This window comes from Balaenoptera physalus (assembly GCF_965194825.1).
Source record: "Balaenoptera physalus genome assembly, chromosome: 20".
Taxonomy (NCBI): Eukaryota; Metazoa; Chordata; class Mammalia; order Artiodactyla; family Balaenopteridae; genus Balaenoptera; species Balaenoptera physalus.
The window spans coordinates 41,412,300-41,435,995 of NC_138901.1; the positions used below are offsets into that span (position 1 = coordinate 41,412,300).

The 23,696-nt window shown below is 41.4% G+C and overlaps 1 protein-coding gene and 1 long non-coding RNA gene across 10 annotated transcripts in view; one reads left to right on the forward strand and one right to left on the reverse strand.

Moving 5' to 3' along the window:
* BCAS3 (BCAS3 microtubule associated cell migration factor) overlaps positions 1 to 23,696 on the reverse strand; it is a 565,907-nt gene that overhangs the window by 125,792 nt on the left and 416,419 nt on the right. For 5 of the 9 annotated variants that reach the window (XM_082439967.1, XM_082439969.1, XM_082439970.1 and 2 more), the window contains one exon: positions 1,585 to 1,641. The exons of the other annotated variants lie outside the window; for them this stretch is intronic. In XM_082439967.1, coding sequence (XP_082296093.1) covers positions 1,585 to 1,641 — 57 coding nt within the window. The remainder of the gene's footprint in view (positions 1 to 1,584; positions 1,642 to 23,696) is intronic. 9 annotated transcript variants of the gene reach the window in all.
* On the forward strand, positions 15,640 to 22,238 carry LOC309649797. The gene is made up of 2 exons (XR_014257304.1): positions 15,640 to 15,696; positions 16,011 to 22,238. It is a non-coding gene; the product is annotated as an uncharacterized lncRNA (long non-coding RNA).

A 23,696-nucleotide genomic window follows, 5' to 3' on the forward strand; every position in this document is an offset into this window, starting at 1 on the left:
CTTCATCTTGAATAACAAGAGCCATTCTGGTCCTAGATATACTTATCACCGCGAAACCATTCCCCTTTAATTAAAACATACACACACACACACACACACACACACACACACACACACACATTGAATCTTATTCTATTATCCTGAAGGCTCTTAGCCTTCTTAGAAAACTTAAGCATTTACTCAGCAAACCTCGTTTCAACCCCTATGTGTCAAATGCTATGAGTAGGGGAGAAAGTACAATTTTAAACTGGTTTTATCTCAAAACTATTATTTTATTAGGCTTATTTACTTTCTCTTCTCTTCTGTTATTAGCATAAGGAGATGGCTAAGTCATTTGGGGTGTGTGTGTGTGTGTATGCGTGTGTGTGTGTATTAAATCCTGGCACAAGACAACAAGTAGAGAACAGCAGAGCCAAAGGGAGATACAGGCGCTGGGTGGTCAAACAGGCTGGTTCACTGGCTTTGCCACTCTCTCCTGTATACCAACCTACAAATCGGTAGAAACAGCACACTCCTTACTGACTTGCGGAATCACCTTCAAATAGTCAAACCTCTAATGTCAAATCTACCTAATTCAGTGTGTCTATCGTATTGAGGGTCCCCCAAAGTAAGCCTAATTGGATTGTAATTTCAGGTTGGCCTCTTCTGAAGGGTGAGAGACAGGGAGTGAGAGTTGTCGGGGAGGGAGCGGACAGTTTCTCATGGCAAGAATCCTCTCCTGTCCAAACAGAGGAAAGTTCCCAAGTAAGAGTGGCATATTGAAATCTAATCAAATGGCTAGCCTATTTTTACCCTTGAATTCATCAAAATCGTCTCAAGAACGACCACCCTTGGTACTTTTTAAGAATGTTTCTTTTGGGGGAAGGTTTTAGTTAAGACATACTTCAGTGTTTTTGAGTTTAATTTAAAAGAAATGAGCCCTTTATAGTCAGTCACAGGGCTCAAAGACACAGGTAAATGAATCCGGTCTACTGAATAAGATAAGATCGGTCTTGAACTTCTTAAGAGTATGTGGGCTAAAATGGGTAAGTTTTAAACGAGCATCAACTACAACTCAGTCTACTGTAATATCATGGTGCAGTGGAAAGAATATGGACTTTGGGGTCAGATAATCCTGGGTTCAAAGCCTGTCCTTATCCCTTATCTTAGGCTCAGTTCTCTTAAAAATATAAATACTATTCTACCTGGCAGGATAGTTGTGAGGATAAGAAAATATGCATATAAAGTATTTATCACACACACACACAAAAAGTGTCTATCACAGAGTAGGCATTCAATAAATGGTAGTTACTGCTATTATTATTATTCTTATTATATGAGGTGATATGGTTACATCCAAATCCCCACCAAAATGCAGGTCACAAGGAGAATGTAACTGCCCTCACAGAAAATCCCAATCAAAATATTTTTATCATATACATATTTAAAACTCACGTATAAGACTTTTAGGCCTGCGAACTTCCAATACAACAGTATGGCTTCACATACCTGAGTGTTCTTTTAAAAAAATATATTCACATTTAAAAGGTCAAGCTGTAAAGCCATTTGATTAAAATAGTAATAAAAGAGTAAACATTAACTCACAATTTCTCCTTTGGTCTCTACTATTCCAAGCAGTATCACCTCCCGAATAAGTTGCACCTTAAGACATTGTAAGATTATCTTGATTAAAATCTTTAAGTTCTTAATTTTAAGTAGGGAAAACCTAATCTCCAAAAGCCAAGTTTAATACTTTTAGCATGATCTAGATCTTAACAGTAGCATGTTATCCTCTGCTACTCCTGAAACATGATTGCCCAGAGTAAATGAAGTTCCCTTTTTATATTAATTTTAGAGCCACTGATAAAAATACAAATGATTAACATCAGAAAGGAAGAATTGCTCATCGTTAGGCCACCCAAATTTCCAAAAGCACCATAAGTTATAGAAAGCTTATCTCTGGAATTTCAACAGTTTTCTCAAAGGTGTCAGAGCTATCTACTAGAGGCCTTACAAATTTAATTAAATAACAAAATAAAGCAAACAAATACCCACCCCCCCTAATCTGTCAGTATTTCAAACCTAGGCTTTCCTCTTGGGTATGTAACTATCCTTGATAATTCTGTTCAAGCTAGTATTTCCTCTCCAAATTCACTTTTAACCCAAGCTAAATAAGGATGTTGGTGCCAATCAACTCCCACTATCTACAATATGGTAACCCATTTTATTCACACTTGCTTTTGCTTCTCAAAAATAAACTCACTAAATCAGCACCTGATCTTCCCCTAAGAACTGTAAACCCATCCTATATGTAGGAAAAATTGACACAAAGATAGGTTATATTGCTTCCGTTGTTAAAAATATCCACTAGTAAATTTAAAAATCTGAAGTATCCAAGCATTTAGATTTCTTATTTGCTTGTCTGCACTATCTGCAATATCCATTTCGATTTTTGCTATTTCTAGCCACAAAGCCATCACAGGAGTTGGCCTCAGGGTCCGGAGAGGAAATCTGGCTTCCACCTCTGGGACACACGTTTCAGCGCTTATGTCTCACTGACCCTGCCAATCACCCCTGCCAGAAGCCACAAGCCTGGCTTACAATAACAGAGTATATCAAAGAGGACAGGAAAGAAAACAAGACAGTGGCAGGGTCAGCAGAGGATAAGAACACGGTGACGATGCCCTGTGGAAGCAGGGAACAGGGAGCCATATATTCATCGTATCGAGTGTGTTTCTCAGAAAAGGCAAAGTCATAAATGCTTTGGACCTTGACTGCCAAAGTCGGCCCTGTACTACCATAAAATTACTGTCAGACGTAACTAGGAGAGCAGATTGTCTCGTTATGATGGGATGGGTCAAGAAGAAACACTCTTGTTCACACGAACTTGTAATTACAACCCACATGCTTAAACCAACTCAGAGTGGTGATCGTGGTAACTGTATATTGACCTCTGATATGAAGATCATCCATGTAAAGTGACTCTTTTCACTAGAACCATCCAGTTCAAGAATAGTGATAATCCATGCTTGCCTCCATATAAGAATATGCCTAATCCATTGTGATCATAAACTCAGCAGATTTAAAAGGCATAGAGAGCGGAAAAGAAAAGTAGTTAAGAGCTGGGGAGGGGGTTTATAGTCAGTCTGGGTTTGACCTTGACTCTGATACTTATGAGCTGTGTGATCTTGGGGAAGTTACTAGTTTCTCTGAATTGCAGTTTTCTCAGAGAATTATTATGAGCACTCAATGTCCAAAAAAAAACAGGTAAACTTTCAATATATGTTAACTTATTATTAAAGACAGCTATGTATTATATAAACAAAAGATAACTTTTAAAGGCCGCACTCTTAGGCCTGACATTCCCAATCTACTTTTAGTCTCAATCAACTTTTTCAGCCTTCGCTTCTACTACTTCCCTTCACATCCACTATCCAACCTTCCTGCCTCTACTCCTTTATTTGTGTCGTGCCCTCTGCATAAAATCACCCTTAGAGTCACCTTTAAAGATTCAAGCCTACTGTTCAGATGATACCTTCTTCAAAAAGCCTTTTTTTTTAATCTTCCCCATCTCTCTTCACTAAATTACTCATAATGTCTTGTAACCTTCTGACAACTGACTATTTTATGCTGTCTGTTATAGGCATTTGTATATAAACAGAGTACCTAGCACAGGGCTTTGTCCACAGTAGCACTTAGTAAAGGTTGATTAGAGGAATAAACGAATAACAACAATTCTCTCTCTAATACCTCTAAGAAAATGAGCAACTTGCCTTCACACTCCCACTTCCCTACAGAACCCCAAGAAAACTCCGCTGCCTCATTAACTCTGGCGGGACGAGAGAGACAGAGGTTGCCAGGATCCCAAGCTGTGAGAGTTGGCACTTCTCTCTTTGCATCCAAGGAGTTAAACTGAGTCCTGGGGAGATAAAAATCTCCGGTTTTATTGTTTAGTGAGGCTGCCTGACAAACGAAGATCCAGCTGCAATTGTAACATTCCAAGCTCAGAAGGCGCCAAGTTTTACTAACTATAATTTAACTGGTCCGACTGCTGCAGTCCAAATTCTTGTTTGGATAATCAGTCTTTGTTTGAATATGTTCAAAAACAGCACAGGCTAGCATTAGCCTCTGGGTATGTCATGTGAGCTGATTACCCTGTGGCTCCCAGTAGCAGAAACTCATACACAAGAGGAGGATTATTTTCCTAGTATTACTGTTACGCTAACATATAATCAGTCCTTTTCTCCCAGTCTCCACATCTCGTCCACAGCCTCCCCCAACCTTTTTTTTTTCCCTTTCTTTTTTCTTCTCTTTTCTCTCTCTCTCTCTTTTTTTTTATAATTCAAAAGTCTTCTTTCCAAGTTCAACCAAAGTTTAAAGGTGAAAAGGTCAAGAAAGTTTCATGGCTGTGGCTGTTTGGAAAAGGGTAGGACTAACTGGGGTCTCTTGCTCAGCCTCTACTAAAGGCTCAAGAAGCTCATATTTCACTGTACTTCTGCAGCGCCCAGTCGCCTTGACACAATCTGTTTGGAATGAAATTAAGCCCTTGTTAATCATTTTTAACATAATAGAATAATAATAACTTCACCTGCCAAACAATCATTTCATACTTAAGCAACTCAAGTGGCTCATTTGTTTGTTAAAAAAAAAATCCAAATTCTCCAAGTTGTATGTTTTAACTGGAGGACACTCGTTTGGGATCTACCCGCCTTGTCCGTCTGCAAGTCATTCGGCTCTCTCTAACAAGCCAAGAAGGATTCTGGAAACTCTGCACCTATCCTGTCACTTGGGCCTTGCTCTGGCCATTCTCAAAGAGCCCAAATGAGTTGACAGTGCCTGGCTGACAGAAAATGCTAGACAGTATTTGCTATTAGTATTTTGGAGGGGAAATCCTGACTCAGAGGTACAGTTCTAGCAATCAGTGGAAAAACTGCTGGTGGGGAAAAACCATGGCTCGGAAAAGGCTGGAATGATTAGCCATTGGTACATGGGTTGGCGAAATGCTGCAAACTGGGAAATTGAAGTGGGAGCTCTCAACTGGTCTGGAATTGTAGGTGTAAATCTGGTCCCAGCAGCTCCTGCGTTGCTAGAGGGAAGGCCACCAAAGGAGAAGGAAACTCTGCTCCCTGGGAGGGATATCTGTTTATTTTACAATTAACAACAGCAAAGGAATGCTTTCTGAAATTTTTCCTGGAAGGCACAGAATTTAATCCTATACAATAGTTTGGTATTGAATCTGCAAGGTCTTAGCTGAGATGACAGGTTCAAATCAGAGCACTTCAGACCTGGCTCCAGTTACAGAGAGAGACACAAGGAACCAAGAAAAGCCCCTTCTGGGGCCAAAATTCTAAACTGTGCAGTGACCTAGGATTTGAGAGAGGAGGAGAAGAAAAAAGACGGTGCCGTGCATTAGGGCGCAGTGGGAAATGGATAGGAAGTGAGGTCTAATGGTTGAAGGTTTATCATTTATCTACTCCTCTGAATCCTTGCTCCATGCATTCTGGGGCAAAGGAAGAAGGCTTCTATTGTGAATTTCCACAACTTCTAATAGTCGTATGTTAGACATATACTCATCTTTAATATCAATGAATTACACCTTCTACTAACTTAAATCATGCTGAAATGTAAGACCATGTTTTTCCTCCCTGCTGTGGGTTCTGAGCGAAAAAAAAAAAAAACACAAACCCACTGATATTAATAGTGCTCAATTCACATTAATTAGAATTATAGAATGCCACAGCCCGGAAGAGCTCTTAAAGAAAGGTTAGAGTAGAAGTGTCTCAGGGGCCAGAACTGAGGCCAGACAGGGAGTTTCCCAGTACCCTCCATTAACAAAACATCTCCACCTGTATCTGTTTTATATACTGGGGTCCTGCAAAAATTTCACTAGAAAAAAAGGCTCTGCTGTTGGGGAGGAACGGGTAAGAGGGAGGTTTGAAAACCAAAGAGCTGGTCCAATCTTTCATTTTAAAGTTAACGAAACACGGGCCTGCGAGGCTGTGACTTGGCCGAGGTCCCTCAGTGAGTAGAGAACAGGGTTAAGACAAGAACTCCTCTGCAGCCCCCCGTTCAGTATGTGCTCCATCTCCAAACCATGTCTGTCTGCTCCACCTTTCAGGGAAGCCCTGCCTCCATTTACTGTGTTTGCATCACAAGACTGCAAACCGAAAAAGAAACACTTTTTAGAAATATTTAACTGGCGCAAGAAGTCAAATGAACAATCATTTTTTAGATCTGGACAATGAACTACGGCAAGTCTGGTTGATGGCCACCTTTAGTTGTAAAATCACTTCTGCTAAAGCCATTAGCCACGAAGTGTTCTGGGCAGCTCGGATTTTACAACAAAACCTGTAAAAGCCAGGGGTCAAAACTTTTCCCTGGGGCTCAAAGGTGTGAAGCTTCTGAAATGAAGCTTGGGCACTCAGAACCTTCCCAATCAGCTCTAATCTTCACCACCTCCTTTTGATTATCCCTTGAAGAGTGTTGCTAGATAATATGGAGGGGAAAAAAAAAAAAAAAAGCCCAATAAAAAAAGGAAGTATTTTTAGCCTCTTTTTAAGCGGTGACAAAGTTTATCACACTCCTACTCAAATTAGTCACACAGGTTAGTCCCAAGGGAGAGCAGTCTGGCTACAGATCATTGCAAAGGAATGACTTCTTGGAGACCTAAAACAAACACTTAGGCACATGGTTCCATCTGGAAATATAGTCAAATAGAAGCAAATGCCACGAAATTCCCAACTGATACAAGCAACATAATTTTGTATCTTACAATACTAGCTTGGACTAGCTGCTGTGGTCTGCTAAATAGCTACATGACTCTAAAATGAGGATAAAGACAATAGTTATTTTAATAATGATAATAATAATAATAATTTCCAGTATGCTTATTCACAAGGGTTGAAGACGCCAAGAGAGCAGCAATGGAGAAGAGAGAGAACAACTGAGGATAAAACAAGACTTGCAAAGAATTTCCCACCATTTTGGTTCTTTTTCCTTTTAAGAAAGAGAAAATTGGTCCTGAATCCTCACGATGAAACTCAGGGACTTGAGGTTTTTTAAAGTTTTTCTTCACAAGCAAGAGGGTTTTCAGGGAAGGACTAGCACATCGGCCATGAAATTGGTTATCTTCAAGGGTCTGTCAAAGTGCCATAAATGCAACAAAGATTCCCACATGAGTCTCCGTTTCTCTGTTCAAATATGAAAACCACCCCTTCTTACCCTGCCAGATATAGCCCCCTATTCTTTTTTGCCAAAATGCATTAGTTATGAAGCATTACTGCCAGTAGGTAGAGTTACATAAAACATGCATGCTTATCCAAAATTAATTGTTTCCAAGCCATGTGGGAAACTAAGCACCCGGTACGTGAATAACTCATAGTCACTAACTTTGTGGAATATCTTAAAACTTACCTTCTTATTTCTTTTGAAGATAGGGTTGCCTTAATACCCAGCATGGTTTTGTATTATAGATTTGGAACTCAAGAAATTTCTAACATGGGTTAGAAATGGCTTTGCCACTCATGAACTTCATGAGTTTATGACTTTGAACAAGTAGCTGAACTTTATAAAACCTGTTTCTTATCTGTAAAATGGGAACAGAAGAGAGCAATAAAAAAAATAACCTTTACCAGTGTTTGTGTTATTGTAGAATTTCTGGGGTTATCTCGTGGTGGGCCAGGGAGAGCTGCATTGCTTAAAATTTTTAGGGGAAAAAGTTAAGTAATTTGACAGACAAATAATTCATATGTTAAAACAAACATATACATTGTGGAAGAGAATACAATATCAACACTAATTTTAAGATAAAACCCTAGCTTCAAGAAAAATTGTAAGCCAGTAGCAGTCAAGGTTGTGGGTCCAGAATCGGGGAATGAGCAAGGGGGACACATAAGCATCCCTCTTCTGCTATTCGAGGTACTTCAATGGAAAACTTTTAGAAGCACAAGAAGGTGGTTCCCCAACTCAGACTGGGGCTGCCGAGGAGAAAAATTATTAAATTTAGACAGAAAATTGATGTGTGACTTAAAAGGTGACAGATTTCATTCTTTAGGATAACATGCAATGATTTGGGAAAATACTGTAATTATTGGACCTATTACTTTAGTGCTTTTAAATCCTTTTAAAATACACTATAGAGGGGACTTCCCTGGCAGTCTAGTGGTTAAGACTTTGCCTTCCAAAGCACGGGGGGCAGGTTCGATCCCTCGTCAGGGAGCTAAGATCCCACATGCCTCGCGGCCAAAAAAACAAAACATAAAACAGAAGCAATATCGTAGCAAATTCAATAAAGACTTAAAAAAAAAAAATACACTATAGGGCTTCCCTGGTGGCGCAGTGGTTAAGAACCTGCCTGCCAATGCAGGGGACACGGGTTCGAGCCCTGGTCCAGGAAGATCCTGCATGCCACGGAGCAACTAAGCCCGTGTGCCACAACTACTGAAGTTTGAGTGCCTAGAGCCCATGCTCCGCAACAAGAGAAGCCACCGCAATGACAAGCCCGCGCACCGCAACGAAGAGTAGCCCCCTCTCTCCGCAACTAGAGAAAGCCTGTGCAGCAACGAAGACCCAACGCAGGCAAAAATAAAATAAATAAGATAAATAAATTTTTAAAAATACACTATAAATTATGCTTTCTTGTTAAAGGCAGCTTCTCTGGTTAAAGAGTTCAACGTGTCTAGTCTCCTTCACAATTTTTCAACACTATTGGGGCTTAAAGGAATCTCAAAGCAAGATAATAAAGGGCTCCTGAAGCCATTGAAGGCTTCAGTGAAGAGCCAGGTGACTGGTCCCACACACATGAGTCTCTCTTGCCAAAATGAGGAACTTCCTACTGCTGGATTCTACTGGGCCTGGGGGGATGATGCAAGAATTTGTGGGAATGAGTGTAAAAGAACAGGTAGAACAAAATGCAAAAATCTTTAGGGCTAAAAATCTAAAAGGAGAATCTCCAGGTGGGAAGGGAGTCTGTGTCTACACCTGCGGCTGAGCCTTTGCACTTTATCTCCCTGGGGTTCACTCTCAAGACAGAGGAAAAGAACTGCTAACGCCACTGCACGAGCTGTTCTTCCCTTTATAAAGGCTCAAGGATTTATTTGCAAAACTCCCTTTCTATGTTGACCTCAGTGCAAATTTTACATAAAGCCAGGGAGAGAGAGAAACAAATCATTAGAGAAAAAATGAGCAGCATAAAAAGCTATGTTGGGACTTCCCTGGTGGTGCAGTGGTTAAACTGCGAGCTCCCAATGCAGGGGGCCTGGGTTCGTTCCCTGGTCAGGGAACTAGATCCCACATGAATGCCGCAACTAAGAGTTTGCAGGCCACAACTAAGGAGCCAGCCTGCCACAAATAAGACTTGGTGCAACCAAATTAAATAAATAAATAAAATATTAAAAAAAAAAAAAAAGCTACGTTTCCCAAGGTTTCTTTTTCTTTTTCTTTTTTTTAACATCTTTATTGGAGCATAATTGCTTTACAATGGTGTGTTAGTTTCTGCTTTATAACAAAGTGAATCAGCTATACATATACATATATCCCCATATCTCCTCCCTCTTGCGTCTCCCTCCCTCCCACCCTCCCTATCCACCCCTCTAGGTGGTCACAAAGCACCGAGCTGATCTCCCTGTGCTATGCGGCTGCTTCCCACTAGCTATCTATTTTACGTTTCCCAAGGTTTCTGATTCTGAAAATCTCTCCTCCGAGTAGCAAGAGCTTTCCTGACATGGCGCCAGGTGCTCCGCCCTGCTGGACCCGTATATCCGTACAGGACCTTTGCCTGGTTTCTCCTCTTTTGGGTGCTGGCCCTTCTCTCAGCCAGGTGACCTCAGGCACACAAGGTCTCCCCAGCCTCCAGGACTGGCCCTACTGTCGACCTGCTCATCTCACCTTGTAATATTCAAGGGCAAACACAAATTCTCCCCTTTTCTGTTTCAAATCTCCCACAGTCCCAGGGGTTCCTCTGCCGTCATGATCGTTTCTGGCGTGAGGGACATGTTCAGGTTATAACAGCATCAATAACAACCACCCACCCGCAGAGGCCAAATCAATTATCTTAATCTGGGGTCCAGGGATGGACGTCAGAGGATCCCCAAATCCCTGAAAACGTACAACATTGTGTGTCTGAGAGTGTCTGCACATTTCTTCTGGAGCAGACTCACAAACTGCACTAGCTTCTCAGTGCTATGACCCCAAAATATTAGGAACCACTAACTTAGCTTTTCCGTATTTAGGTGGCGGAACTTGTGCCCCTCTGGAACAGCCTGTGAGGACTCATTCATGTCATTCCACTACCCCTAGACAAAAGACAGTCTAGCCAAAATGTAACCATCCTGGCTAACAGTGTAACATTAGCTTAACATAGAGTAACCATAACCTATATGAAAGGGGCATTAGCACCCACATAAAACATCTCATAAATAGCCAAGCTGGAACCCCTCTCCCAGTCTTCATCATTCTTCCCCTGAAGGAAAGCATACTCTGTTTGATGCATAATCTAGTTTCCTGGATTTCTGGTCCTCAGAAGTAGAAGCAACACATTTAAAAAGGAAAGGGATGATATAAGTAGATGCACGGATAGCAACAGGAAAAAACCTGGTCTCTCTAAGACTCAGTTCCCTCACCTGTAAAATGGATACAGTGAGAGCTCTCTCAGAGGGTCACTGTGAAGATTAAATGAAGTATCCAATGTAACACTATGTGCACCTGGCATATATTAATTACATAGTCAGTAAAAGATTTCTGTCTTTCTCTAAGGTTGTCAGTCTTGATGGCAGAAAAATAAAAGTTACAGTTAATACACATGAGTACTGGAGCTATTTTGCATCTGAGCAAAGAATACGACATAAAAAGCCCTCAACCTTCAGTATGTAAGACCCAGTACAACATTGTACGCTTATAACAATGAGTCATTCAATAACATACATGCAAGTGTAGAAAAAGTATGAAATCATGAATAAATAGGACGATACATACCAAATTGAGGCTAATGATTACCTCTCGTAGCAGTAATGAGTTAGGAGGCTCTAGTTGTTTATTTCTTTTGGGAAAAATATAAGAACAAATATTAAATTGTTATTAAGTTTTAAAATTTGCACAATGGGTCCATGGGATGGTGGATACACTGCTGTTGTTACTATTATGTTCTGTCCTTTTCTATATCTTTGGAGTATTTCATAATTAAAAATTAAAAATAGATAAAAAGAAAAAATATGAGTTATTCAACAACTAAGAACTGCATGTCTAGGCCCTGTACTAGATCAAAGGGTACTCAAGAAGTAAGCAAGCATGAATCCACTTGAGAAGGAGCTCCATACAAAGGGTTAAAACACTAAAATACTCATCTGAACACTTTCTTCTCCAACTATGCACAAAATGACAGAGTGTTAATATAAATGCTTCAAATATTGCCCTTTTTTTCTGACATGCTGGAGTCACCCGAAAAGTTGATATCACAGGACAGATTTTCCCAAATTCTCTATAGAAAGGATTATGGACATAACAGCAAGAATGTTAAAATGCGTATGATTGACACTCTTGTGGTCAGCAGGCATTTTAGAAATCACGCTGTATTTTTGAATGTACAAATATTAAATCAGAATGAGCATGTGATAGAGAAAAAAGTGAACCTTAATTTGCAAAAGGACAATCGTATATTCTGTAGCTGAAAATATATGAGTAGTCTCCGTAATACATATTATGTAAAGAAAACAGACCCTCTGAACAATCACTAATAATTAAGCTCTCACCCTCCTTTCTTTGGCTGTGCCCACTGGAAACAGGAATAAATATCCCCTTCACCACTATACTAGATCATGTTAAGGTCTTAGGTGGAAAAGAAGCGGGGAGAGTAAACTGATTACACTGCATCAAGTACAAGCACATATAAGTGTTTCTGGATTGTAGGGATAAGATGCTCTGGGCTTATTACTGCTCCTTGATCCAGAGAGATTTAAGGATCTGGTTTCAATTAGATGCTTTAAGCTAGTAAAACCATATCCATAAAGACACACTTATAGAAGAACTTTAAGATAATTAGGATGCTGAGGAAACTGACGAATTCCATTCCTTTTCCTTCTCCTCCTTTATTTGCCATCCAGTTGAAAGAAGAAAAAAAAAAGCCGTATGATTTTATGAATTAACCAATGGTGGCAAAATTAAAGAAACGAATCCAGAGGGATCTTAACAAACTGAGCACTGATACAGTGAATCTTTGGGGAGGAAGTGTACAAGTTCATGACCTTTGACACAGTGTCCACTGGCTAAAACCAACACAAGTGTAAAAGGTAAACTTCAGGAGCAATTGGAATTAGATCAGTGCTGGGAATTCAGACGGCCACTTATTAAGTGAAAAAGGGTAACTATTATATTTAGCAAATAATCTGTGTTCTTCTAAGGTTGTTAGACCTGAATACAAAGGCAGGCTGGGTCAAGAAAGAATAAAAGGAGAGATGAGTCTTATTTCTCTAAACAAATGCCTGAGCAAAACTCACATGTCGGGACTTCCCTGGTGGCGCAGTGGTTAAGAATACGCCTGCCAATGCAAGGACACGGATTCAATCCCTGGTCCGGGAAGATCCCACATGCCGCGGAGCAACCAAGCCCGTGCGCCACAACTACTGAGCCTGCGCTCTAGTGCTCGCGACCCACAACTACTGAGCCTGCACACCACAACTGAAGCCCACGTGCCTAGAGCCTGTGCTCCGCAACAAGAGAAGCCCCCGCAATGAGAAGCCCGCACACCACAACGAAGAGTAGCCCCCACTCGCCACAACTAGAGAAAGCCCGCGCGCAGCAACGAAGACCCAACACAGCCAAAAATAAATGAATAAATAAATTAATTAAAAAAAAATTAAACAAACAAACAAAAAAACTCACATGTCCACCAGGATGGACCTGCTACCAGTGGTTGCTTTCATTCTAATCATCATTGACAAATCTCTTGTGGCCAGCTAAGAACGAAATTTATTTAGATTAACTTCCGTCATGTCAAAAACATCTGTAAGTGGTAGCTATGGATATCAGTATGGCATGACTTTTGAGTTCAATTCAAATGTTTCACTCTTTGTGTGCATAAAACCCAAGGTGGTGGAGTAGAAGAAGGGGTTCTACATGTTGCAGATCTGTGCTGACAAGGTGTGACTGTTGAGCACGGGAAAGACGGCTAGTCCGAATCGAAATGTGCTGTAAGGATGAAATATACAGCAGATTTCCAAGACTTAGCATGGGAAAAAAGAATGTCAAATACTCCGTTAATCATTTTTATATGGATTAAACCTTGAAATGGTATTTTAGATATACTGGGTTAAATAAAGCGTATTATTAAAATTCGTTTCAGCTGTTAGTTTTTACACACCAGGAAACCGAAGTGCAGAGAGGATAAGGAATTGCCCAGGGTCACAGAGGTTAAGAAGTGGTGGAAGCAAGATTCAAATCCAACTGACCAACTGACTCCAGAGGTAACATTCAAAACCCTATACTCTCTAGTCTAACTTGCTTTTCAAATGTTCTCTCCTTCTCCTCTCCTTGTCACACCCTGTCCTACAGGCAAACCAAACCATCTACTTTCCCTGTATGTACATCATGTTTTCTGAGCATTGTTCTCCCTGCCGGGAACGACTTCCCTTTCCTATTTCCATACAACGAAACTCACCTCAAATGATACCTCATCCAGGAAGCCTTCCCTGAACTTCCAGTAGAAACTTACTTCCCTTTCTTCTGAATGTACCCCCCTATTTCACTTGTACTTCTGGTATTACTTGATAGTTACAGGTGTACTTATAGTTTATCTTCCTGCTAAGAAGAACTTGGCATTGTGCATCTTTAAATCGCCTATGGTTCCTAGCACAGAGATGCACATGATAGGTGCTCAAAAATTCCTTTTATAAATGAATGAGTAAATAATAAATATATAGGATGAAAATTAAAACTGCTTTCTATCCTCAATAGGTTTATGATTGAGTACAGAAGGAAAGATGGACTGCCCAAGTGATACAAAGCAAATGCTTTTTTTTGCCTCCAATTAGAGGTGGCTGAAGGGAATTGAAGAACAGCAACTTCACTGTCACCCACCTCTTTCTATTCAAATCCTAGCACGTGATGATGCTTGGCAGATATCTGTCAGACATGATCAGGCTATAACTGAGTTCTAGCTATAATGCCTGGTTGACATCTGTAGAAACAACTTTACACACCACAAAGAACCCAGGCTTAGGAAGTCAGCTGTTCTGAAAATACCTGCGCTAACTCTTTCATCATCACGTGGCCACCTCACCAAAGGCTCTCAGAGATGCAAATATAAATTACTCCATATCGTGTTCTAAGAAATCAAGATATTCCTCCTTTCAAGTGTATCCTAATTGCTAGGTTTTAAAAAAATTTATGTAATTAATTAATTAATTAATTTTTGGCTGCGTTGGGTCTTCGTTGCTGCGTGTGGGCTTTCTCTAGTTGTGGCGAGTGGGGGCTACTCTTCGTTGGGGTGCGCAGGCTTCTCACTGAGGTGGCTTCTCTTGTTGTGGAGCACAGGTTCTAGGTGTGCGGGCTTCAGTAGTTGCAGCACGCGGCCTTCAGTAGTTGTGGCCCGTGGGCTCTAGAGCTCAGGTTCAGTAGTTGTGGAGCATGGGCTTAGTTGCTCCGCGGCATGTGGGATCTTCCTGGACCAGGGATCGAACCCGTGTCCCCTGCACTGGCAGGCGGATTCTTCACCACTGTGCCACCAGGGAAGTCCCTAATTGCTAGTTTCAAATTTTTAAAAACTTGACATCATGAAAAGATACTATGCAGCCCTTCCTAATGACTCACGGTTAAAGACATCTTTTAGCTAGATGCTGGCAGGTGGTATATAAAATAAGGAAATGCATGAGCATGTAGAGAGACAGTACCCAAGGCAGAGAGGAGAATGACTAGATCAGGCAGCTTGCAAGCCATCCAGGACCTTATTATGACATTTAAAAATATCTATAAAAAACAGCTCTGAATACTGTCACATATGGAAAGCAAAGTAAATATTTCTAAGAAATCTATTCCACAATTACCATCTGCAGTTATGATTAAGGAAAGGGAGATACTGCATTGGTGTTCTTCAAGTGTGGAGGATTAAACTACTGAACTTGGGACCAACCAAACCGGGAAATGAGAAAAGCCCAAGGTGGAGTAATACTATCACTGAGGGAAACCTAAAGGGCTAGCTTTAGGTTATGCAGCCCACAAGTTACATTCCCGTCTTTGAGAGAGGGCACAAACCTGAAAGTAGAGGAAGCACAGGGAGCGGCAAATGACTTTACTCAAGGCAGCTGAGTGAGGCAAAAGGGAGCTTCAAAGCAAACCTCAAAGCCAGCAGGCACAGGAATCAACCTGGACTTGTGGACTGGCCAACGGCCCACCTTGACCAAGACCACTCATCGCATGATGTAACTTACAAAATCAGCCATAAAACAATAAATTAACCACGCTGCCTACTGGTAAGCTACAGACATAAGGCAGGAGCCTGAAATTTCACAGAAAGATCTATCAGGGTGGATCCACAAAACATCTTTACCTCAGGGAAAATACAGTTGAGCAACTGTGAAAAGAGGAATGCCACTACTCCTTTTCTTTTTCAACAAACCTATAAAATTTTAGACCAGAAGATTCTCTGGAGACCATCTATTCCAATCTCCCACTTTAGAGAGAACTGAGGCCTTAAAGAAAGGAAAAACCAGCCTAAGGCCACAGTAGGTAGTCAAGCCTAATCTTTTTTTTTTTTTTTAAAGTATTTGTTTATTTATTTATTTATGGCTGTGTTGGGTCTTCGTTTCTGCGCGAGGGCTTTCTCCAGTTGCGGCGAGCGGGGGCCACTCTTCATCGCGGTGCGCGGGCCTCTCACTGTTGCGGCCTCTCTTGTTGCGGAGCACAGGCTCCAGACGCGCAGGCTCAGTAGTTGTGGCTCACGGGCCCAGTTGCTCCGCGGCATGTGGGATCCTCCCAGACCAGGGCCCGAACCCGCGTCCCCCACATTGGCAGGCAGACTCCCAACCACTGCGCCACGAGGGAAGCCCAAGCCTAGTCTTGATTTTAGACTATAAGAGAGAATATAGAGTCTCAAAATTGAAATCTGTGGTTTCACGAGACGAGGGGTGCTCTTTCTTTCAAAGGTTTGTGCTGAGTCTTTATTTTTATCATTCATTTACAGCTCCCCACCGTTCTTTCATATCTTGGCTAACTGACTTCATTCTGCCATTCTGTGTCCTCTACCCCTGTATCTATATCTGATTGTATCTATGACTGCTAATAAATTCCCTAAATTAGGCACTTTGAACATATGCAGGGATTATTTGAGTACATTTATTGAGTACCAGGCATGTGTATCCTTAATAGAAATAGTAATATCAACCCCTGTTAACCAAGCACTTACCTATGTGCCAGGCACTGTGCATTTTCTTATTTAATCCCTAACAGTCTTATAAGTAGGTTACAATTCTCATTATAATTTTTATTTTATAAATGAGGAAGCTGAGGCAGAGGGAGGCAAATCCACTAGTTAGTTAGTGATGTGGTTAGCTTTCTCCCCGACTCTAGAATTTATACTCTTCATAATTACACTCTCCCATAGGCCGTATTCTTGTGGTTTTTCCCTTTATATTATGTAGCCTCCTGCGGTTTTCTTTATTCAGGGCCTCGCAGAAGACCCCAAACACAGGCACATCTAATAAAGCCTTTTTTATGATCTTAGTTGGAGAAGCAGTCCCAATAGCAACATATCCAACAGCAGCTTTAGGAAAGGTAGCCAGCTGTAAGAAAGCAAATGGTAGACAGGCTTGGGCCTTCCCAAGAATCCATTTCTGAATGTGTCCCAGAGGTGTACTTTTTTTTCCTCTTACAACCTTGATAATCAAATTTATCCCTTAATAGCTAAAATCATGCCTCTGCTGGTGACAAGAAGAATCTTAAATCTCCGAAGGACAGATGATAACCTAGTACTATCAATTTGATTTGGGAAGAGAAGGCTGTGAAATGGCCTTAAGTGTCTGATAGGAGATTTTTCTCAGGCAGCCTGAAAAAAATCTGTGGAGGGTGATAATGATAAAAACCAATTCTAAGCAAGTAGAGCTTGAAGTGAAGGCAGTCTCTCTGTGACATTAGAAGGAAGTATTCTTAGATCTCCTTTAAAAAGAGCCAGGCAAACTACTGTTTCTACGTCCCTGAGAAGGGAAATGATGGAGAGAAACAATCACAGCCGCTGATGTCTGTACTGATACTTCCGGACACCGGGATTCTACCAGGAACCACACTTTTAAAATGAAACACAGACATATCTTCCTCAGGGGTGGGGATTGGGGGTGGAGGGAGGAGTAGGACACGTGCCCTCCTGATTAGACTGAGTTCTTGTATCCCACTAAAAACTTTATTATTTCGGCCACTCTATTTTTTCTTCCATTTTGATCACCAGTTCCCTTTTGGGTACCCTGTTGACCTTGGGCACAGATATCAAGAACTTTCTTTGGTACCACAGCTGGGAGGTCAATATCATATCATTTTTTCACCTCACTGTCTCAGTAAAGAGAATTCTTGGAAGGGTCGATTTCCATCCCCTTTCACCCTAAGATTTGAGGTTTTAAGTTACTAGATGGGAATTCAGTCACTTTGTTGCATCTAAAGATCAAGTAATGGAACCCAAGCTGAAACGTCATTAATTCACTGTGCTTTAACTCTGGAGATGTATTTAATAAAAGCCCAGAGTATCATGAAATAGTCAAAAATTGTCTTCATGTGTGGAAAGGTGTTTTCCTCTTTCGTGTGCCTGTCAGCCATTAAATAAAACTCTAAAATGTGGGAAAGCTAAAAAACAGGGGCTCTGGGCATGGCATTCTCCAAATAGATTCTTGTGACTCCGTCAAATGAGGACACTTTAGTTTTAACGATGCACCAGGAATTTTCTCTGAAAGGTTCTGGGAATGGCAGACTCATTCCTGGTTAGACCCCCTCTCTCCCTAACTCCCACAACCCGCCTTGTTTCTCCCTGCTCCCAACAGGATGGGAAGAAAACGTCCTTAGGAGACCTTTCCTTTTTTATATTACACAATCTCATCTCTGGAATTCAAGTCCTAGTACTGCTCAGACCAAATAAGAAGTGCTTGTCACCAGGAAGGCGGCCATCTAAACAAGCAGCAGCTAGATGAGAAAAGAGGGCATGTCAGCCCAGAGCAGCAGAGAGGGTTTCTCACGGCAGCTATTTGCAACCCTCCAAGGAGCTTCAGAGGCTGCCCATTAAAACCCTGTTAAAACACTTCTGATGTTGTCAGCAGCAGAGAGCTGAAATAGCACAGCGATCACTGAGATGCTATCTGCCGAGCAATTCAATGGTACTGTCAATACTATGAGCAAGGAGGTACAACATAAGCAACAACCTAATTTCTACATCAAAATTTCATAAGCTCCCTCAGCTGGCAGCACTCGTCATGGGGGCACATAGAGACCAAGCCAGTGGACCACCCTAGGGAGAGAAAGACCTTTATGTTCGGATCTGGCCCCAAAGTCCTGAACCTGCACACGACTACTGAACCTGCAATACTCCCGAGGAACTTTGTCCAGAAAGGAATTACTGGAATGAATGTTCCTCTCCAGGGCACCACTGGGCACCAGTGAAGGCATGGGATTTCTGGATCAGGTTCCTTTCTTGGAGGCTGTAGGTTCAGAAGACAGTTTGTTGCACCGACATCTACCCATGTTTGTTCCTCACGAGAAGAGTCCAATTGTATTGAAAAGGCTACAGAATCTGCCTGATTTCATACTTCACTGCTCTGTTTCTGATTTCCGATGACAACATTAGTTACAGAGACCAGAACCCTAATTCTAGAGCACCTTCCCTTGTCAGCAAACATAAAGAAGAAGGTATCTTACGACTGTTTCAGATGCAAGTTGAAAACAGCATGTAATACAGGCGAATTCCCCCGTTTTAGAAGCACACAGCCTGGTATCGTCCCATTTGGTGGCTCTTTCTTTTGGCTAACATAGGGTGATAAATAGGGAGGCTGTCACCCACACCGGTGCACTTTTAAGGGTGAAACGAGCACCGCTGATAATTAAACTGACACGCGCAAGCAGGAGCTGGGTAGACTGGGACCTGTGATTAGCCGGGCTAAGTCCTCGCAGTAAATTGAGAATTGAAAAGTTATGTGATGGGATAGGAAATGAATAAGTGGCTATTTCCTCACAGAACGAACAGCAGGATGGAATGAAGACGCTCAGTCCACCAGCTGGATGTCTTACTTGCCTAATAACAAACGTCAGGCTGTTTGATCCACGGTGTCCATGCAGACAACTGTGCCGACTCAGCCCTGACCGCACCCCCCACCCCCCACCCCCCCTCCCGAGAGGAAGGAGGCGTTACCATGTGACTACGACTCAGTTACAATTATCCACTGCAACTTCACACGCAGGGTCCTGGGACAGCTAGCGACCCGTCTCCAGGAAATTTACCTGAAGCCAAGAGCATGCTGGTCTCAGGGTCCTTTTCTCTGGTCCCAGGGACAGACCCAAGAGGACAGGCAGAACGGGGTCTGGGCATTTTCCACTGTGATAGAATTTAAGGTAATCCCAACACACTAAGGAGATTTCAGACTGTAGTCTTTTGGGTAAAGTCTTTGAGGGAAAGGAGTATTACCTAACCTTCTGGATGCTTCTAATCACTGTGCTAATGGGCTCACAGGGTAATGGGGTAGGAGCGGGGGAGACTTCAGACTGAGAAAGCCAGTGCAGCAAGCTCCACAAGGAACAAGAAGTGAGGTGCTCGATTCAATTTCTCATGACGCAACACTTCGCATTTCTTCTTTTAACCATCTCAGTTGGTGTTCTGGCTGAAGACCATGATAACATAACCAGACTATAGGCAAAGCAATATTAAGTGAAGAACTAGTTGGAAAAGATCAGATAATCCCAAGAATTCTGGCAGTAACTAGTCTACCTAAATTATCAGTGGCCAATTATAATCGTTCATTCAAAACATGAAGGCCTCTCAGAGCAATAAACTCAGTAACCAAGACTTTTCAGAGGAAGTCTGACAGTTTTCTTGTATAGTTTACTTTGTGCCTGGCATTACTGCTTTTTTAAAAAAAACATTAGGCTTTTATTAAAAGTCATTTTGAGGAAGGGAGAAAAAAAGGCTTCGAGGAGTTTAAGCAAAGCAATATGAGTTGCTACATGATGAAGAAAAATATTTCTCAAGCAAATTGACAAGTTAGAGGAATCTGCCTAATGATATCAGATGTGTAAAAGTGAACTTGGGATAAAAAGGGGGGAATTTTGGAGGGTGCCTAGGTCCTGGGAATATGCCCTTCATTTATTTGTCCATCCTTTCAATAGCTCCAAATAACCATGACAGGGGGAAAAGCAATTCTGCTCTCAGTTCCTGTTTATCTTTTTCAGGAAAGATTTCCTATAATTTACATTACTAAGGCAAGCCAAACTAAGCCACAATGATTCCTGGGTCACAGTATCCTCACCAAACACTTCCAAACCATTGTAAGGACTGGAAATCATCCAGGTGGGAAAAGAATCCATTCTTTTCAGGAATCCAGATTTTTCACTATCGCAAAAGGCAGAGGACACTTTAAAACTAGCACTAACTTTAAACTCTACATGGTAGGCAAACAACTTTGCAGACTGAGGACTTGATATTTAGATAAAGGAAAACCTGCACAAGATTGTACACACTAGGGACTTCCCTGGTGGCACAGTGGTTAAGAATCTGCCTGCCAATGCAGGGGACACGGGTTCGAGCCCTAGTCTGGGAAGATCCCACATGCCGCGGAGCAGCTAAGCCCATGTGCCACAACTACTGAGCCTGAGTTCTAGAGCCTGCAAGCCACAACTACTGAGCCCACGTGCCACAACTACTGAAGCCCGCGCGCCTAGAGCCCGTGCTCCACAATAAGAGAAGCCACCGCGATGAGAAGCCTGCGCACCACAATGAAGAGTAGCCGCCGCTCGCCGCAACTAGCGAAAGCCGCGCACAGCAACAAAGACCCAATGCAAAATAAATAAGTAAAATAAATAAATTAAAAAAAAAAGAGTGTACAGACTCATTGTTAACAAATGCACATTTAAATTCTGTATCTTAGAAGAGTGTGTTTGAAAATTATCTTTTCAAAAAAATTTTTTATTTAAGTATAATGGATTTACAGTGTTGTGTTAATTTGTGTTGTTAAAGTTAAGCAGAAATTAACTTTGCTGTACAGCAAAGTGCCTCAGTTATACATATATATATTCTTTTTCATATTCTTTTCCATTATGTGAGAATTATCTTACTTCATACAAAATCAACAAGTATTTATTGAACTGCCTAGTTCATAGATATGATGACATATGCTAGAATCCTACATGTGTTTTAATTTGGTATCTCCTTCCTGAACTGTTTTGTTTTGTTTTGTTTTGTACTTTAAACTTCCGTTAAGCGTAGGGTCAATTCTGGAAGAAAAAAGCTTCTCCCTCAATACTTTGTAAACCTGAGTTAAGGCAAATCTGACAAAACAGTGACATAAATCCCAATAGCGGTATCTTCTGTTGTACATAAACACATATCGACACCACTCTAAATCCACTCATGTGTCCCAGACTATGCTCAATTTCTTGACATCCCATGATACACTAAGGAATCTCCCTCCCCACTTACTTAGAGTTTATTCCTAGGAAATGGGAATAGACAATTCATGTCATGCTGCCTAATCTGAAACGATGCTATACCTCCAAATGAAGGGAAATGGCTATCAGAGAGATTAGTATGGAATAAAATATACAGTCAGTAAGATATTCAGCAAAATGTTCTGAAATATAAGAGACCTACTACTGGGGGAACCAACATAAATATATATTTTAATAAATTAGAAAAGTGAACTTATATATTACACTCTGAAAAGCAAAAGAGATCCAACTAAGATAGAGGTTTTCAAATTCGGCTGTACACTGGAATCATCCAGAGAGTTTAAAAAATACTGATGTCTGTGCTTCAATCTCAACTGATCTGAGCGTGGTCTGGAGATAGGGATTTTTTGAAAGGTCCCCAAGGAATTCTAATGTGCAGCCAAGGTTGAGAACCACTGCACAAGAGCTGTTGGTGCCCACATCTAACGGAGCCTGGATATGGTGAGCTGGGGGGGTTAGCAAATTAAGGAGGTGAATTGGAAAGAGATGGAAATTGGGAGAGGCTAATGTTAAACTTTCACTCTTCTTGTAAAAGATTACAGTTTACTTTGCAATTAAGTAGCTTTAAAAAATATGTCAAAAGATATTCCTCTGTACTCTAGAGTCTGCAGTGTAATGGACATTGGTTCCCACTTTATGCAGGGGGAGGAATGCATACACGTTTGGAGACATATTCAAGTGCCTGCATGTCTCAGGTGATGAAGCAACAGAATCACTACAAATCTGGGGGGAGGTCAGGAATCATCTAGTTTAGACGTTTCACAAAATACCAAACTGAAGTATAGAAAGGTAAAGTGTCAGCAGAGATAAGTAAAAACCAAAGACATCCGGATTCCCCATCCAGAGAAAGAAGAATCAGCCAAGCAAGTTCTTTTCTCTGGTACTACGATGCCTGAAATATTTTCTCTAACCAACGGATTTCAAGAGACATTTGTTTCCCTCTCAAAAGATTTAACAGCATTAGACATTGGTGAAATATATCCTTGTCCATTCTTAAGAAGCTAGCTCCCTGAACTGAAAAATATTAGACCAAGCCAAGGAGTAGACTAAGAAAAATCATAATAATAGACAATATGTGAAATTAATCCTGGTTAGTTATATTTCCTGCTTATCTGCTCCAGCTATCAAAAGAGAGAGCCTGATTAGTTCCTTAAATTTTATCAGGTGGATGTAAGAGAAATGTAGGTTGTATCTACAGAGTAATCCTGTGCGTTAAGTATATGCAAGTGGTTAATTTTCTGAGACGAAACCCCCAACAAACTTGTTATCACTAAATACTGCTCAGCGTCTCTATGGTACATTCATAGCCAGAGCATACCCTTTTGAATAGTTATCGTTCAGTATTTTCCAGGAAAGCCACCGTTAATTCCAAGGAGTAGTTCCATCAGTATATTCCTTTAGTTGGAATGAGCTTTGAAACCGGCCCTACAAGAGTCCTGTGAGGTTAGTTACCATCTCCAGCCCACTTTAAATCAAGCAACCACTCTCAACAATCATTCTCTTGCCTTTCACTTTAGGAGGCATTCGGCTGCCAGAATTCCTCACTCACCCCTTTGCACTACATTACCATAGACCTTTCTCTGCCATCCTGGGACAACTGCAAAAGGGCAGAAGGCAGAGTCTAATATCTCATTCAGTTCTTCCTTGCCTGACTCACTTGCTGGGAGCTGCCATGGTTTGGAATTCATGATGGACTAAACCACATCCAGAAGACTCAAAACCTGTTGAGTTCTAAACAGCTGCCTAGGGACTTCCCTGGTGGTCCAGTGGTTAAGACTCTGCGTTCTCAGTGCAGGGGGCCTGGGTTTGATCCCTGGTCAGGGAACTAGATCCCACATGCATGCCACAACTAAGAGTTCTCAGGCCACAACTAAGGAGCTGGAGAGCTGCAACTAAGGAGCCTGCCTGCTGCAACTACAACCTGCTACAACCAAATAAATAAATTAATAATAATAATAAAATAAACAGCTGCCTAGCACAAATGTCTGTCTGTCCATCTGTCTATCTATTCATCCTCCATCTTTCTTTCACAACTTTCAAAA